The 19338-nt window shown below is 26.4% G+C and overlaps 1 protein-coding gene across 1 annotated transcript; it reads left to right on the forward strand.

Moving 5' to 3' along the window:
* Positions 1-6828: 6828 nt before the first annotated feature.
* Positions 6829-17615, forward strand: LOC107451203 (Rhythmically expressed gene 5). Its single transcript, XM_016067224.2, has 5 exons — positions 6829-7081; positions 9022-9088; positions 11660-11764; positions 14560-14634; positions 17420-17615. The coding sequence occupies exons 1-5, from the start codon at positions 6980-6982 to the stop codon at positions 17515-17517; spliced, it is 447 nt and encodes a 148-aa protein (XP_015922710.1). The 5' UTR covers positions 6829-6979; the 3' UTR covers positions 17518-17615.
* Positions 17616-19338: the final 1723 nt, after the last annotated feature.

Genomic DNA, 19338 nt, shown 5'->3' on the forward strand with positions numbered 1-19338 from the left:
AACAAGTTAGTTTTTGTCACGTATTTTTGTTTTCTCAAGGTTACCTGTCGTCCAAGGTTGAACCATTCCATCTAAATATTCATATGGACACAAGATTGATCTATATTTATTGCATAATATAATATGATATATACCAATGGAAAAGCGAAGAAAATTATGCGTAGCTCAAGAAATTTGTGTGATTATTGTTAAGTATATATTAATAGTGGCTGGGACACGAGACAGAAATAACGCAATAAAATTTTATTCTATTTTTTTTTAGGATATGCATGTTTTCCGTGCATGCTTTTAAAGAATAATAAAGTTAGCTACTTCTATGTATTTGTATTTTTCTTAAATGTCTAAGCATAATGAAGTTTTAGTAAACAATGCATCATTAAAAAAAAGGCTTACAAATTATACTTGGTAATTCTACTATTAAAAATCTTCAAAAAAATTATGCTTGGTAATTCTATTACTAAAAATCTTTAAGAAACATGCTTTTAAAGAATAATAAAGTTATCTACTTCTATGTATTTGTATTTTTCTTAAATATCTAAGTATACTGAAGTTTTAATAAACAATGCATCATTAAGAAAAAGGCTTACAAATTATACTTGGTAATTCTACTATTAAACTACTATTAAAAATCTTTAAAAAGCATGCTTTTAAAGAATAATAAAGCTAGCTACTTCTATGTAATTGTATTTTTCTTAAATATCTAAGTATAATGAAGTTTTAGTAAACAATGCATCGTTAAGAAAAAGAATTACAAATTATACTTGGTAATTCTACTATTAAAAATCCCTGCTATTTTATGTGAATAAAAATAAATTATAAGTATTCAAACAGAAGACTAAATAAGTAATGAAAATAAAAGAAATGAATTGCACAAAAATATTTTCAAAAAAATTAAAAATTGTTCAAAAATTTGTTTTAGTGAAAAAAAAGAATGAATATGAATTTTTTTTTTTTTTAAAAAAAAGTAAGAATTTGAATTACTATTTTATGATGGAATTAGGAAAGGAATTTATTCTTTCTTTTTGTTTCTCTTATTTTGTTTTAAGACGAAATAAGAGCACAGGAGAATAAAAAAGAGCGGTAATTCTAGAGATGGCAGTCTGTAAAAAACAGTAATTTTTCGTTAACGGTTGATAGTATAGTAAAACATAGATCCATATGGGCAAGCCAAATAATAAATGGTTATCATTTGAAGAGGAAATGCTAATGGAATTAACAACGCTATTTCGAGGAAAACTTTTGTAAGTCAGGGACAACGCATGATAGATATTTCTTTAGTTCAAGTTCATTACTACATGTTACAAGTTCACCAACACCTTGGTACTATTTTATGATGGAATGAATCATTATCAATTCCTATAAGTTGTGCAATAAATGCCAAATTTAAATTGCGCCCTAAAGGAAATGAATACTGACATCAAATGTAAATAATTGGCTTTTGAATAAGGAAACACAAACAGTGAAAATCCAAGAGCTTCCTAAAAAGAACACAAATAGTTCTAGACTTTTTGAATGCTAGTTCCGTAGACATAATTTAAATTAAGCACTTTTCTGAAATGCGAAATGAGAACATTTAATTTGGATGTAACAGATTCTAAGACAAAAAAAAAATTCTAAGACGACAGATTCTAAGACAAAATTAAAGAAATATGTTTAATAATTTTAAAATTCTTAAATTAAAATGCATGTTAAAATTGCGAAAGTCAAAAATAATGTGTCCCGAAGTGGACTGATCGTTGAGACACGGCTCCCAGCAGATCACCGAAGTCAAGCATCACTGGTGACGTAGTGTGGGTATCTCGATCCTGATTGGTTGTTGAAACGTGGCATTTGTTTACGTTAGCAAATGTTCTTTTCATTCTATTTTGAGTAAGCCAAGCCAGTCAAGTATCAAATCTCTTAAGTGACACATTCTGCATTCTTTCACAAGGATTTCAATTCTTTCACTATATATTTCTTACTTAACACAAAGAAAGGCGCGAAGCCATGTAGCACATAAACAAACTAGTTATGCATCGAAGTTGGCAGGTACACAAAACAAAAATATATCACGGTAACAAAAAAATACATAAACAAATAAATCTAAGTTAAGTAAAAGACATATACGAGAAAGTATTATATTTCAACAAATTTGATGCACGATAAGGAGCTGTATTTAATTAACTTTACGTTAATTAACATTCTAACTTATTTGGAGATACCTCAACTTTAGCACGTCTTGTTGCTTATTAGCGATCAGCTGGCGTTGACGTCATAGATCACATGCGTGGGTATTCGCTTTCTTCTTGAAGAGCAATTTATGTCTTGAAATGTCATTTTAGAAATGGTAAAACAAAACAATAATTTTAAAAACTTCCTTTTTGTTAGGTACTTATAAGACTTTTTTGTGAGAAATAGTAAATTTTCACAGCTTTTCTTGAATTTTAAAATGTTCTACGTACACAAAGATAATTTTTCTGACGATTTTGATAAATTTTTTTATAAAATGTTCGTCGTATGAATTCGAAATTATGCGTGAGAGTTAAAGTTCTAAAGCAGGTTTTTTGTTTAGCTTATTTTGAAAATTATATCCAACGAGAAAAAAAAAATCACACCATTTTCATAGACAATACACAATTTTTCTACAAATTTTTAAGGCGCTTAGCGGGAAAATATGTGATTTGTTTCATTAGCTTATTAATCCAATCCAATCAAGATTGTAATATTGAAAATTCCTGGACAAACAGTTTTCAGAGAATGAACAGTAAGTGGAGAGCTGCAATACAGGTTCCATTATCGCCTGTCTTATATTAGGCAATTCTCATGACATTATTTTGTGTTCTAAAATTTGGAATTCTGTAATATTTTTAATAAAATATACAAAACTATTCCTCCGTAAATTTTTTTAACTTTAAGCTTTTTTCTTCTTCCTTTTTTCAAAAAAAAAAAATAATAAACTTTAACCTTTCAGGTTTGTATAACTTCTTTAAGTTTAATGTTCACAAGAAAAGTTTGAGAAACAGTTGCCTATAAATAGTGATATCTGCATAAAAAAAACTTTAATATATATCTCCTCTTAAAATAAAATGTTATTATGACCTTTAATTTCGAATGAAAGTCACATCGAAATTTTAACATTATTTTTTTCAGTTCAAAAAAGAAAAATCTCTGTGATCGTTTTAGGAAAAACACTTCTGTGAGATGATTATTCTTCAAGGGTGTTAATTTATTTATTTCGTCATAAATAGCAAGTATGATTTTAAATATCAATTAATTAAATAACAGGGAATTTAAACACGTGACATAAGAATCTCTTTTTAAGATACTAATTAACAATGGGTTTTTAAAGCTTTGTCATTTTAGTTATCCATTGTTCTTAAATATTTCTTACTGTAAATGTAATTTTCATTAATCATTGCGTTTTTTTTAAATATTTTATCTTTTTTAGAGTAAAAAAAAATTATTAAGCTCGCGACAAAAAAAAACGGCAGTTAAGCTGACAGTTTCATTAAAAACTCAAGAACAAAAAGATTTCTGATTGTTTATGAAATGCAATACCATAGATGAATTAAAAAATTTATGAACAAGTAAACGCTACGCTTAGACGTTTACTTGTTCATAAATTTTGCTAATTAATTTTGTTTGTTAATTAGTTTTCAACGTTTTGAATAAAAATCTGCAAACACCAATGTAAAAACTAGAACTTAAAGAAATAATGACAACAGCAATGGAATATTTCTTTTTTAAATCTCTCAAGAAATATTTAAAGGATGATTTTAAAAATTTAGAGGTATTTAGAGTGCAGTTTATCATACTCATCAATGAATTTTAAAGTTGTCAAAGGTTCGATTGACCAGCAATAAATTACGAACGAAAACAAGGAGTTTTATAAACCTTATGCCAGAATATATAGCAGTAAGCTTGTAGTTTGTACCGACTAATTTGGTTGTAATTTGCAATGATTGCATCTAATTTTGTAAGTCTAGTTTAAATATTTATGGAGATATGAATATTTTTTTATTATAAAAAATTACGTTATTTCGCTATAGCTTAAAAAATATTCAATAAAATTAAACAAAATATTAAAAATAATTTTCAATTTATTGCAGAATTGTAACTTTAAAATTTCAAAAAACTCTGTTCAAATTGCACAAGAAATGAGCATTTAAAGTAGATCTTTCATGGATCGCATGCACGAAAAAAATGAAAAAAAAATTTCATAATGTTGTAGTAAATTGTAGTTAGTAACTAATTTAAAATATTCGATTTGAACACATACTGAAAATTAAAAAAAGTTTCTGATAATTTACTTAGTAGTTCTTGTAGTTGAAAGCTCTGAATGATTAGGGATTTTTCACAAATTTTATTTTATACAAGACTTATTAAAACTGACACCGGCATTGTGAGGGATAATAAAAGTATGCTTTTTTTACACGCTTTCTTTCCTTATATCATCACATTTTTGTGTACGAATGATTATTGTAAGGTATTATCAGTTGTTATTTAATTTTGCCTCATGATACGAATTAAAATTTGTAGAAAACCTCTTTTCATTTAGAGCGTTCTTTTAAAAAAAAATTAAAAAGAACTAAGAAAATTGCTAGAAGCATTTAAATTTTCAACATAGAACTTTTTTTTATTAGTTACTGAATGCAACTCATTACAAAAAGATAAGAAATTTTAAATTTCTCCTCATTTTTAAAAAATTTTATCCGCGCATGCGCAGTATGAAATAACTACTTTGAACTGTCATATCTTGTACAAATTTTTGGATAATAATCTTGTAATTAATTTAAACTTGCTCCGAAAATTCTGTTTGACTTTTTTTTAATATTTTTAAATTTACTGCAAAAAAAAGACACAAAGATTAGTTTAATATGAAAATGTCTTTATCCCCATAAATATTTTAGATAAGTTTACGAAATTTTATGCAATTATTGCAAATAACAATCTAAGTAATCAATACAAGCTTCAAGCTTATTGCTATATTTTCTGGTACAGGGCGTTTAAAAATACTTGTTTTTCGTTCGTTATTTATTACCGGACTCACACCACTGAAAATTTTAAACTTCATAAATAAATATGAGAAATTACATGACCTAAACACTTCTTAAATTAAAAAATAACCCTCTTGATATTTCTTGAGAAATCTAAAGCAATATCAAAACTAAAAATACCTCTTCCATTATTGTAGGGTAGTGTACCTTTTCATATGCAAAAATGTCCCTTATAGTTCCATTTTAAAAGTACTTTTTATATCATATATGTCTTAAAATATATCCATCCGGCATTATTTGCACCGTTATTGACCGAATTCCGTAATTTTTTGATAATCAGTTATTAACTGCAATATACAAATTACAAATTTTTTTCATTTAGCTACTGGTGATTGATTGATTGTAAATTAACGAACTTCCATCATGTGGACCGATGTTTGTTAATTAATTAAATGAATAATTATTCTAAACCTGATATTTTTTAATATTATCAAATGAATCAGTTTTCCAATAAATTATATCTGGGCAGGAATTTTTTTTCAAACTTTAAGTTATGAAGCATTTATTGAAATAAAATTGAATTTCTTTAAATGTAAAAAAAAATCTATTTCACTTTCAGTGTTTATTGAGTGCTATACTACTTGTATTTAATGTAACTATGTATTGGAGTGCATCAGAGAAAAATAAAAAGGTATTAATACATTTGTCACTACTGCAACCTTTTAATAAATTAAGAATAAAAGTTTCTTTTGTGCATTTTTTAATTATAACTAATTTTTCAATACCTTACAAGGGAGAATGCAGCACCTTGGTACAGTTTGCAATTTCTATTTTAGATGACTAAATTTTAATTTCCTATTATTAGGTTGTTAAAAAATATATTTCAGAGGAAACCGTTTGTGTATTTAAATGTTGTCTTTAGATTGTAAATAAGGTTATATTTGTTCAAGCTCAAAATTAAGATATGAAAAACGACCTAAAATACAATACTTTTCTTAATATATTTTTGATTGCGAGCCTATACTCGTATGCTGATCAAATCAAATTTAACATTAAATCCTTATAATCGAGCAATTATCTTAAACTTTGGGAAATGTTTCAAATCTACTTTCATCTGAAATTCTGTAGTGTTTATTTTGAAAACGGTATTTTGCATTGCAATATTAATTCTTGAATCAACTTAAACTTTGTAAAAATAATGTTTGTAGGCTATATATACACTTTCTGAAAGATATAGGAAGAAAAATTCGTCGGCATTTGAAAATCTTATATCGTTTCATCAGTTAATATCTGTAGCTCCATTTTTACGTTTAACACAAATAAATTTCTCCGTTTGGATTTTTAAAATACTTATTTTTCAAAAAAATCTAGAAATTTTTTTCAAAATATTTTACTTCAATTTATTGAACAAAAAAATAATTAATTAACAAATTCTACTTCAATATTCCTCAAAGCTAAATATTTTATAAGACTATGATGCTAATCTAAAACGTGATTTAAAAGAACCACGCTCATGAGCTAAATTACCGCCTCGGGCAATTGCAAAAAACCATATTTCATATCCAAATTTATAAATGAAAAAAAGAAATTGTAATTTAATGGAGTTATTCTAAGAATTCGATCGTATCTAGCATCTCATAAACTACGAATTTTTAATATTCACAAACGACGTCAACCCTTGATCCGAGTTAGGCACGCACAAGAGGTGGAGAGACGTAGTGGGTACGTTGGTTTTTCCGTTCATCCGTCTCTGTTTTCTCTCTGAAGTCTGTTACCTGCGACATTTATCTCTGACCCCTTCATCTCATCTTCTCGAGTTACCTATAAAAAGAAAGACGAGACTCGGAGGTTCAACACAATTCTGCTCTCTTTCACCTTGTCCGGAAATCGAATAACAAAACCTGATCGTCGTTATAGTTTTTTAAAAGTGTTCTTATTACGTTTAAGATATGTAAGAAAGCTTCGATTTGTGCGTATTTGTTTAAATTTGTAATTTGTTCGTCATGAATTTGTATGTTCCTTTAGCAGTTTTGTTCCTAATACTTACGAAAAGTGTTTCTCCCAGTGCAATACCCATGTGGGAAATGCTGAGTTACGAAGAAAAGGTATTTAATGTCTCTAAGGATTTATTTATTTATTTATAATTTCTTAAAATGGCTTTAAAATTTTGCTCTACCTGTAAAGTACTGCTGTAAAATAATGTATGTGTCGAAAGTGTTCTTACTTGCTTTATTTCATGCTGCAAAAGCTAAAAATTCTAAATTAGAAAGCGATAGAAAACAATTCCTCATTTATTTGAATCATATATTTAAAAAAAAATGCATCTCTTATCTTGAAGCGTTTTAAGGGCATCGATAAGACACCGTATAGAATACTAATTATTCTACAATTTGAAACTAAAAAAGTATCTTATTATGTTTAAATTTATTCTGCAACAAAAATTCAATTTTTTATTGAGAAAACGATCATGAAGACTCACCATTTATTGAATTTGTTGCTGAGAAATGTGTTATCACATAAAAGCATTTTTGATTAAAGTAAAGAACTTTTTAGGGTACAAATTATTTTACAATTCCTAACCAAATTTTTTTTTTTGTCTACTTTATTTCGTTCTAAAACTAAAGTTTAATTTTGAAAATTGCAAAAGCGATAGCAGGATTGTCCACATTTTCTTAATCGTTTGCTGAACGGATTGTCTGCATTGATGTCATTTTTGATTAAAATTAAGCACAGCATTACGACGCATCTTGTGTACAAATTATTTTACAATTTGTATCCAAATAAGTATTTTAATATGTTTCGTTTCATTTCACAGGTATTCGTATTTCTACTTCGTATTTTCTACAGTCATTTAAGATGTTTCATATGTTTTTCAATGTTTATGCTTTTCAAATATTTTTGATTCGAATATGGCATTTCAATACAACACATAATTATGTAAATTATTCTTCTGCAATTGATAGTTACTTATGCTAAATTTAGAAACATATCAACAAATAGTACCTACTATTTTTTTTCTCAATGTTTTGCTTTGTTTTTACTCTAAGCGACAACAGCTTTAAATAGTTTAAGAATTATTCCAACCATTTTGAAACTTTAAAATTTTATTTACAAATTATAATTTTATATTAATTACAATTTTTGAACTGTTGATTATAATTTAAATTTTAAAGTTGCCCAATTGTCAAAATTACAGTCTGTTCTCGGGATGAATAATAGATATTGTATTACCTTCACGGTGGTTAAAAAGCTTTTACTAATTATATTAGTTTAATTAATAATTTTCTAATTTTATTCTGTACTTACTTGATTCTGAACAATTTTTTTAGCAATTATGTATTTGTTTATTTTAATAAAAGGATTTTAGTTATGAAAATATTTTGTATATAATTATTCCAAAATGAAAAATCGTCATAATTTTCGATTAAGGCAATTGACATATACTTTCTTATTACATAAACTTCAACGGGGTATCTAAACTTCAAGTTTATTATTATTGTTATAATTAAGGGCACTTATATTTTCCGCTTTTTTCTTATTTTATATCATACACAATTGTTTTAAAAGATATGGTATTTTTCTATAAATTTTCTAACAAAATAATAAACTAGGTAATTGAATTATACTTATAATCCATAGTCTTCACAATAACTGAAAACACAATCTGGCAATATTTTCGAAACATTTTCTACATATTAATTTTCTTTTGTAAAAACTAAATATTCCTTTTTCAATCGATAACCAAGTTTTCGGATTATTATTATTTCTAAATTGGGGTATTTCCTAAAGTGAACTTCGTCTTTGTTACGCCTCTCTAGTTTTATTTCAACCTTCTTAGTTAATGAGATATATTTAATTTTTTTAAAATTCCGATAACAATGAAAAAAGAAACTTAAATACTATGTTTTTAAAATGGATCTAGGTTAGAAAAGAAAATAATTTTTTGAGTTGTAAAGTTCAGTTTGACATTGCAAAAAATATCTGGGTAACTTCTTTGACCTCTAATATCTTTATTCATGTAATTAAAATGCCATTTCCATTCCAGATGGGTCGTCTCATGTACCAGTTTGTTCACTTGGTAGAACGTTATTGCAAAACATCGTCTGCTCCAGGTAATTTTTTTTTTTTTTACATATTTAAACGACTTTTTAAAAAAAAAAAATTTCGGAACTTATTGAACAATTGTTTTTTTTTATGCAAGATTTTTTTTATAACATCTTAAAGCTTTTTTTTTTCTTTCAAAATTTATTTTTTGGAATTTATTGAACAATTGTTTTTTTAATGTTTTTTTTTAATCAAATATATTTTGTTTTTCTTTTTCTGTATCTATAATGTGGGAAAAAAGACATTAGAAAACGGTTTTTTTTCTTCGAGTAATATTAATGGAAGTTTAAGTTTGATATTTATAGAAAGTTCTTTCATGTTCTTAAAATTCAAAATAATGATTAATGTGATAATGATTCAAAATAACTTTAAGTGTTTGTTAAATATTCTGCATGCTTATAACCTTTTGACCCATGAAAAATAATTACATTGGTTTAACATAGAATTAAATTTTATGATTTCAGAATTTCTTTGTTTACAACTATAACACCATTATAACAATTTTAAATAAAAAATGAAACTTTTATACAATATTTTATAAAATATTTAATAAAATATTTAGAAATAAACTCATAACAAAAAAACTTAAGTAATTCTAACCCATTAAAATTCTCTAAATTTTATTGGTGTTCTACATTAAATTTAACATTGAAATACTTTAAATATTCATATATATATTTTTTTTGCATTGCTACATTTTATATTTCTTACAGTTTCTGGATGGTGTGTTTTCATAGTAAATACATTCAAAATAAGTATTTTCAAAGATATTCACACATATGAAACAAATGAGTTATAAAAATTAAATTTAGCTTTAAAAAATCCAGACTTGTAAATTCCATTGTCTAAGATAACACCTAATTTTAAGATTATTACTAATTTTAAACTATGAAAAAAATTAATTTAATTAGTCACATTCAAAATTTTCAAAACGATGCTTCCTTGGTTAATTTGCTTACTATTGTTAATTAATTATAAAATCTTGGTTCCACAAAAAAATGATAGATCATTTAGGGTAACGTAGCTGGAAAAAATTGGGAGCCGCTGAGCTAGAATAACACCTGTGCTTACCAAGATATCCTACTGACACGGCCTTGGAAATGTTTCCGGAAAGCTTCAAGTGCATCGTAGTTCTATGAACTTTTTACTTCCGGGTACAAGGCTATATTCTTATTATACCCAAATTCACCTCTAACCCAGAATCAAAATCAATACCACCTTTTCGTAAATTTGAAATTGCTTTTACACTACAAGGAGAAAAACATTCTGGTAAAATTACCGTATTGTATGATAATGACATTTCTGGTTAAAAAAAAACAGCTTAATTCTGGTATTAAAAAACAAAATATACGATATTTAAACCATTCATTTGGTAATTGTTATCTTCATACAGTTACGGTTTACCAGAAACTCTGGTTTTCAAAATTATAGCTCTTATTATCACACATTTAATAAAAAATACAAAAGTAAATTTAACTGCATAAATGGATTCATATACCATGCTCTGAGGTATTATGATAAAGTTACCAAATTTTATCATATTTAGTATATTATATCACATATTAATAAAACTATATTTTAATGTTAAATTTATCAAAATCATTACCAAAGCGCTTCGGTTAAAATCACTGCACTTTTTAGTGCTACCATAGAGCAAAGAAACTCGGAAAATTTTATAGTATTCTGGTAGTTTTGTGTCTGATTTTTTATTTTTAAATATCGTTTGAACAAATATTTTAGCACATTTAAAGTAAGTCTCTTCATCATTAATCATTAGGATTTGCTCATGTGAAAATCCTTTAAATCTAAAGTTATTAAAGTGTTTAACTTTTTATTTCGAGCACTGTAAGATATTTAGTAAACTATTTATGTAATACTCCTTGCTTTTTAAGGGGAAAAAACTTCCAGGTAGCTTTTTCAAATTCGGGGATATGCCATAATTTATTGAACATTGTTTTTAAAATATTTCAAAGACGTGCCATATTTTTTAAAACAATGTTTCATAAAATTTGGTGAAAAAAATTACGGAAAAAAAACTAGAGTATCCTTTTTTATTAAATATACAAAACTAATATTAGAATCTTAAATTTTATCTATAATAAATGAATTTTAAGTTAACTAATAAGTGATAATTTAGTATGTATACTTGAAATATAAATCTATATTTATATAACTATATATATTAGGTGTGTTATGTTACCATAAATAGGTTACATGCACCATGGCGGTTGTTCTTTTCTTCTTCTTTTTGATTTCAAAAAACAAAAAAGATTCACTAAAATTTTTGGGACGATTATTATTTTCATTTGTATTTGTGCTAGTTTTGTGAAATGTTTTGAGTCTGCAATGATTAAATACTTTTTCCCACGGAATGTTTACCTGAAAACTTCAAGCAATGAGAAATAAATTTTCAAAATCACTTATTCAGAAAGCAGCACTTTGTCGCGTTTATTTAGACAGCACGAATTTCATTTGATTATAAATCACTTTTTCAAGAGTAAAATAAAAGTATGTCGAATGACAGTTTTGGTAATTTCAATGAAAATGTCATTAACATAGTTTTTTTTTCTTTCTTTCAGATTGCAGAAAAATTATGTCTTTGCATGGAATATCAAACCTTTTGAACTACGACGAAAATACACTTGATCTACTCGATCCCGACCAAAGAGAAGGACAGAAATTAGGTAAAATAGAATGCTTCTGTTTATGTAATAATAATATTAATAACTGTTATTATTATAACTATTATTTTATTATCAATTTTAAACTATCTTTTTCAATAAAAGTTTAAAAGTTTTTAAAATTATATTTAAATTTCTTTCTTTGAAGTCAGTTTTTTTGAAAGCTTAAATCAAATTCCTTAAAACTTTTTTTTAAAGCAATGAAAGAATAAAACAATTCTGAAGCTATTTAAACATTTATGTTAAAATTAACACTTAATGAACTTAAAGTTGATTCTGGTAATATACTAAAAGCTAAAAAAATTTCCTAAAATTTTTCATGTGCACTAAATTTTAAAGACATCCGCATTTGAAACATATCCAGGATGTGTTTCTCTTTCCGTCTTTCTCAAAATAAATACCTATTTTGAAAATGAAAATGCAAAGCTTTAATAGTAATTGCACTGGGGAAAAAAGTATGGTCATAACTACTAGAATATAGTAAAATTTACCAATGGGCCCACCAAGAAGCTTGGTAATTTTTAACGAAGCGCTTTAGTAATACTTAATAATAAAATACCTATAAAATATGGTTTCTATGTAACAAAATTTAGAACTTTTATCATGATACCTTTAAATCATGGCATATAACACTATTTATTCAATAAAATTTACTTTTGAGTTTTTATTTTCTATTAAATGTGTGGTAATAAGAATTATAATTTATTTTGAAAACCAAAAACAGAATTTCCGGCAAACCATTAGCATATGAACAGAAAAATTACCAAATGAATGGTTTAAATACCGTATATTTTGACTATCATTACCAAAATTATAAGATATTTTTTATACCAGAGATGTCATAACCAATTACTATACAGTACGGTAATTTTACCAGAATTTTTCTTTCCATATAGGGACGGATATTTAAAATTTACGAAAAGATGATATCGTTTAAATTGAATTGCTTTAAAGCACGCATTTCTATTTAAAAATTATTTTTTAAATAAAATACAATTTGAAAAAAAAATAATGTACGAAGCTCAAATAAAAATTTTTGATAAAAGGCAACTGTTTCAACGAGCTTGAAGGAATCGTCAGAAAAAATTATGCTGCTCTCAATATTTTTTAAAGTTTCATGCATTATTTTAAATCCTTTAACAAAATATTTACCGATTTCCTTTATATTTTATTTTTAATTTTGAATGTTAGACGAAAATTTTTCTCTAAACTTTAACTTCACTATTACTGCAGTAATATATAATAGTGAAATGCATGTATTTAACTATTATTTGTTACGAATATTATTTTAATGGATATTATATTTAAGCTGAAAATTAAAATATATGAATCGATATACTCAACACGGATGTCTTATCATAATCAAAATACATATTTAAATTAGATTAGAAGAAATGAATGTATTTGTATGGGTCTTATAATTTGTAATTTTAGCTGTACAATAACAGCAATTACAATTTCGATGGAAGTTCTTGGAACGAATAATTCTCAGACCAATTATTCGATGTTATGATAAGCAACGTAATTAAACATTTGCACAATTCTAAAATTTATTAATAAGTAATTTGTTAAAAGTTTGTATTTGTATACTTTTTTCATTAAATAAAAAGAAATAAAATTTCATCCGTAGGAAATTATAGAAAGGTTGATTTAAAATATTTGTCGTATATTAACGCTCAAAATATGCACCTTATTATTTTTTTTTATAAATTATAACAGCAATATTTAAACAAACGTAATAATAAATAATGGAATCCTTATGAATATCCTAAATACATATATGTGTGAAACATTTAAAGAATGTTATTAGTTTGCATATTTTGTACAGAATTGCATATTATTATTAGTTTGCAGTTACTATTACCTGCATATTATTATTAGTTATCAGTTTCAAATTTTGTACAAAATTGTATATTACAGTGCGAAATATGCAAATTATTTTTTTTTATAAATTATAACTGCAATATTTTAATAAAGATAATAATAAATGAAGAAATCCTTAAGAATATCTGAAATACAGGTACATATAAATTTGAGACATTCAACGAAAAAAAAATTAATACTTTTTTTGCTTATGGTATTCACACGATATAGAAAACTGAAAACACAGTTCTCAAAATTTCTGCTCCATTTTTATTCGTCAGTACAAATTTTAAATCACTTCTAAATCAAATTGAATTTGAAAATTAATTTATTCTTTTTTCCTAATTAGAGGTACACCATCATGAAAGTAAGTCTTTCGACTTGGTTTCTTTAAATGTTTTTTTATTTTAATTCTATTACTACTATTTCCAAAATTCTAAGAGGGCTTGGATTTGTGATAAATATTGATGTATTAGAATAATCTTATAAGAGTAAGGTGATGCGAAAACTAATAGAAATATTTAATTTTATAACAAACACATTTGAAATTATCGAATCACAGATATAGTTTTGGAAACTAATTGTAAGCATCAAAGAATGAAGTGCGAAAAACAAAATTAAAATAAAATAAATTCATGTATGATTCAAATATTCATACGATTTAATTAAAAAATTAAAATAGAGTAAAAAATTGAATAAAAGAATAAAATGTTAGTAGAAAAATGTGTTAATGTGAAAATATTAACATTGAACAGAATTTTCTGGAAATGTTGTTTAATAACGCAGCAATACTTTTAGATTTTTTGTTTCATAAGATTTATGTAATTGAAATGCTATCTGAGAAATAACATTGCTATTTCTTGGTTTTTTAATAGTCATTTAAGGCTACAACCTATTTAAATTCGTTCTCTAAGAGAATTAATTTAATTTTTCAGTGTGGCAAGCTGCAACGAAGTCAGAATATAAATATCCATTTGAAAAGAATCAAGATACTATTAAAGAATCATCAGGTAAGCTAACATCTAATAAATGGCTCTTTAAAAATAATTTTAACAAATATTACATTTTTAAGGTGTTTTACATTAAATGAATTATATAAGTACGGTATTCCTCATAAAACGAAACTTCAAATTAAATTACCTAATGTTAAATAGTTTAAACTAACTCTGTATTCGTATAATTCATAAGAAATATAGTAAAATAAGTTTAAAAATTTTGCATTACTTATTTTCAATTACTACAAATTCTTTTTTAGAATATAAACACAAGAAAAATTAAAAATTATTTCAAAATAGGACTAATTTATAGAGTCGTTCGCTTAAACAATTGTGCATGTGGTTTTTTTTTCTCACGTAAGTAATGATTTTTTTTCTTTATAAAATAAGGCATTTAGAGATATTTTTGAGTAAAAACTTATTCAGAAGCAAGCTTCGGTCAACTTTACGAAATTTGAAAAGTAATCTTGATTGTTTTAAAATCCAGGTACCATGGATCCTTCACCTTCTTTATGCGTTAATAATAAGCGGAAAATTATATCTATAATAATGAAAAAGTTAAAGCTTGTGTGTGTTCCCTCTCCTGTGTGTATAAGTCCAGAACCGTTTGATCTATTGTCTTCAAATTAGGACAGTGGGTAAAAGGAGCAATTTTAGCGCCCGACCCAAAAATCGATCAAAAACTTTATTTAGATCATCCAGGAGAGATATTTAAAAAGGGAATTTTCTTATTGGTTTTAGAGAAAGCGCCACTGATAGAAATTACGATTTTAAATGCAGACGATTTTAAAGATAGCGTCAGTGATGTTTGCTTGCTTATAGCTCTCATTAATCAAGAAAAGGAGTTTATTGCATGTTCTTAGATATTTAATTAATTTTTATTCGTTATGTCAGACAAACTCAATAATCGACATGAATGTGATAGCATAGGTGAACTACGTCACCAAAATAGTATTTCTCAAGTACGAGGATACCAAGTGTTCCATTATTATTATTTTTTTATATATAACATAAAACGTAAACATAAACTTTTAAAACAAAACTCTATGAAACTAAATAATTTAAAATCAACGGTATTTGAAACAAAATAAAAGATACGTACAGAAAAGCCAAATTAATGGAGAAATAGAACTAAATTGGTCAGGAAAAAGGTTAAAAAAATCGCTACACTCGTGTTGACAATGATACTTGATTAAATTTGGTAAAAAGTACTAATTGAAATTAAAAAATAATAAGGTACATCCTAAAGAGAAAAATTAATGAAGAAATGATAGTAATTCATTAAGGAGAATCGTAGTAAATCGTCAAACTGTTTTTTGATGCCCAAACTAAAAACTAAAATAGTGGAAAAATTTTACTAATTCGTTCAGGAGGAACGTAAGAAATTGCCATACTACAATTAGTGACGCCGATGGTACTTTATTAGTTTTGGTAATGGGTACTTTTGGTATTGTGGTAATTGGTGTATTTTAATCAATACCAAATATAATCGAGATAAATTAGTATATTTGGAACCTATAAAAGTTACATTAATACCGTGCAATTTTAATACAGATAATGTGGAAAGAGGTATTTAATGGGTAATGAAAGGGATAAGTATCAGAGAAAATCGCTTTGTTGGGATAAATTTTGACGATCATGAGTTGACCATAACATCATTCCAAAACAGTACTGTATACAGTTATCCTTATTTTGATGGGATGAACTACTAAAAACGTGTTTTGCTTGAACTAATAATGCAGTGCCATCGGCAAGGACAAAAAATAATAAATGAAAAGAAAATTATTTTGGCTTTATTAATCGTGTTCAGTTTTCAGTCGTCTTTCAGTTTTGTGTATGGATTCGTAGTGTAGTTCAATACTGATTTATTAATAGCTTAATTTTTTCCCAATACGAAGAACGATTAATGTGCTGCTGGAACTATAAAGTTTAAAACTGATAATAACAAAAAAGGAGATATTTAGAACTTAAACGAAAAGATTCACTCAATTAGGTTCACTAAACTACCTGCTTGTTCTTGTTTTTTATTTCCCGTTAAATAAATGCTTATCATCTACATTTTTTCTTGGAAATACTAAATTTCCTCTAGTACTCAAAGGAGTGAATTTGATAACTATGAAACATTTATATTTTAGCATACGATGACTGTATAAAACATGCTATTGACCTTCAAATGATATACGACTCAGAATTACTTATATAAAAATATGAGTCTGATTTGAATTTTGATTCGTGTTGCCATAACGATTTTACATCTGCGCAACCATTGATTTTCCATGCACTGTTTAGTTATTGACTTCCATGATGATTGGTTTGTTCCGCGATAATGTTATCGCATGGAATTGTCATTGATGGAATAACAAATTATGAAGATACGGATTTAAATATTTCACAATCAGATGTTTATAAATACAAACATTTTGGAAATTGTACGCTGTTTTGCAATAAAGAATAAGTTTTTCTTTAAGCACATAACAATTTAACAAGAATTATTTCATTCTCACGACTGAAAAAATTAGAATTTACAGAGAAAAAAAATATTTGAATTAAAAATATTAATGTGAATAAATTTATTTAATACTAAATATTTTATTTAATACTGATTATATTTAAAATAATTACTTATTAATATTTTTTAACAATGAAAGAATTGGTACTGTTTTGAAAAGTTTTATTTGGGAAAAGAAAATTGTTTATGAATTGGAAGAAAAAGCTTGATTACAGGCGTAAACAATTATTTGTTTATCCTAATTACATACAGTTTTTTAATTGTGTGTATATTTTTATTATTATTTTACAGATCAGGAGCCTAGTTTTTCTGAAACGAATGATGATTATCCTCAAAGAGTTGTTGTTCCTGCTCCCAAATATCTTCTTAGACGCTGGGGAAGATTTTGAGTTCGCTGAGAACAAGAGAGTGTGCCAATACATTTGTAAATTATATCGCTTTCATCCGTCATTTCTCAAATTTATTTAATAAACATTTATTATTCTTATAGAGTTTACTGTATTTTATGAAAATGGTAAATTTGATTTCTTTATTTTAGACTTCAGATAATTTATTTTTCGTCACTCCATACAAATATCTAAAGAAACAGAACTACTGTTTTTATAAATTAGAATAAATCAAACAACCATTGAATATTGAATCTTCTATATCGTTCAAACTATTGGAGACAAAGCAAAAATAAAAATCTTTTCTTTTTTCCAAAACATCCATGATTTTATTCATTTTAATCCTTTATATATACAACACGTCTTCCTTTCGTAGCTGTAAATTCTTCTTGTTTTGTTGCTGATTTAATATATATTCTGATTTTCGTATCTGAGAACTAGATTTTTAAGGCATTGTTTACTATATTTTTTTTTTTGTCAGACTGTCCAGTTTACCTAAACAACAAATCTTTATTCCACATGTTCTCCAATGGATTTAGGTCTGGTTGAAGCTTCATGCAATTTCAGACGATGTTAATCTAATATATATAATTCTCTTACGTGGCTCCCAAATTTTGGCTGTATTTCTTTTCCGCCGGTGGCAACGTTTGCTTTGTTTTGTTTACGTGACTAGAACCCCTGAATTAGACATTGAATTAACGGCGACAAAAAAAAGCCTCATTACAACTCCCCGAATGGCAACGCTAGAAAATCGACCAATGATTGCCGCTAAAAATGTCACATGCCAAATTTAGCTGAGGTAACTCAACATACAGCGCTTTTAAAAACGGAAACTGAAATAACCGGAGAGCATCAGCTGCGGCAATCTCATACTATTAAGCTTTCAGAAGTGAGTAGTCTTTGTCGATAGATCTCTATTTTAGTATTTTGTCGAAAGCGCTTTTTTTCACGAATTTATATAATACGAATTTATTTGACAATTTTTGATCTATATCACGAATTATACTATAGCACATTTCTGCACATGTCACTTATTTGAATTCAAATTTATTTTAATGACTTAGTATTTACTAAAAAGATGTAATTTTTTTTTAAAAAGAAGTTTCTATATGGAATTGAATGAATTTTGTGCATTTGCAATGTACCTAAGTTAGTAGCGAGCGAAACAAACCAAACAAGATTGCGTAGCAATTTTCGGGGGTTGGCGAGAGTTAGCGAGCAGGGGGCGCAGCCCACTAATATATATGTAAACAAATATAAAGAGACTTAGAAATTCTCCCTATCACTTTTTCCTCTCGAAGATGCTTTTAAAGGGCTATTTGTGTTCGACACAATGCTAATTTCTTCATTTGAGAGAAAGAGTGAGTCCAGCGGCTTACTCACTCATTCTCTCAATGAAGAATTAAAATTCGAAAAATAAAGCTAAATTTTTAATAATTTTCTATTAAAAATTTTCAATTTGCGTTCTAGAAATGAATATAAATCATTTTACATTTCTGAAAATTTGCAATATATGACTGCTTTTTGTCTGCCTGTGTCTTATTTTCTCTTGCAGAAAGCAGACTTTCCAGCAAGATTTATCTTTCGCTCTGCAGAACCCCTTCAATTACATATCAGCGCGAAACATTCTTTCCACTATGATTTAAATTTACTTTAGCTTTTATTTTTATGAAGTTTAAGACACAAAAAATTAAAGGGGGCTGAATTTCGGAAAATACAATTTTTCAAAATTTGATTTCTCAGGAACTATTCGACCGATATTGCTCAATTTTGTATTTATTTGCCATTTAAAATTGCATTCTTTCATCTTACGAAAAAATTGCA

The sequence above is a fragment of the Parasteatoda tepidariorum genome, chromosome 3 (genome assembly GCF_043381705.1).
Source record: "Parasteatoda tepidariorum isolate YZ-2023 chromosome 3, CAS_Ptep_4.0, whole genome shotgun sequence".
NCBI lineage: Eukaryota > Metazoa > Arthropoda > Arachnida > Araneae > Theridiidae > Parasteatoda > Parasteatoda tepidariorum.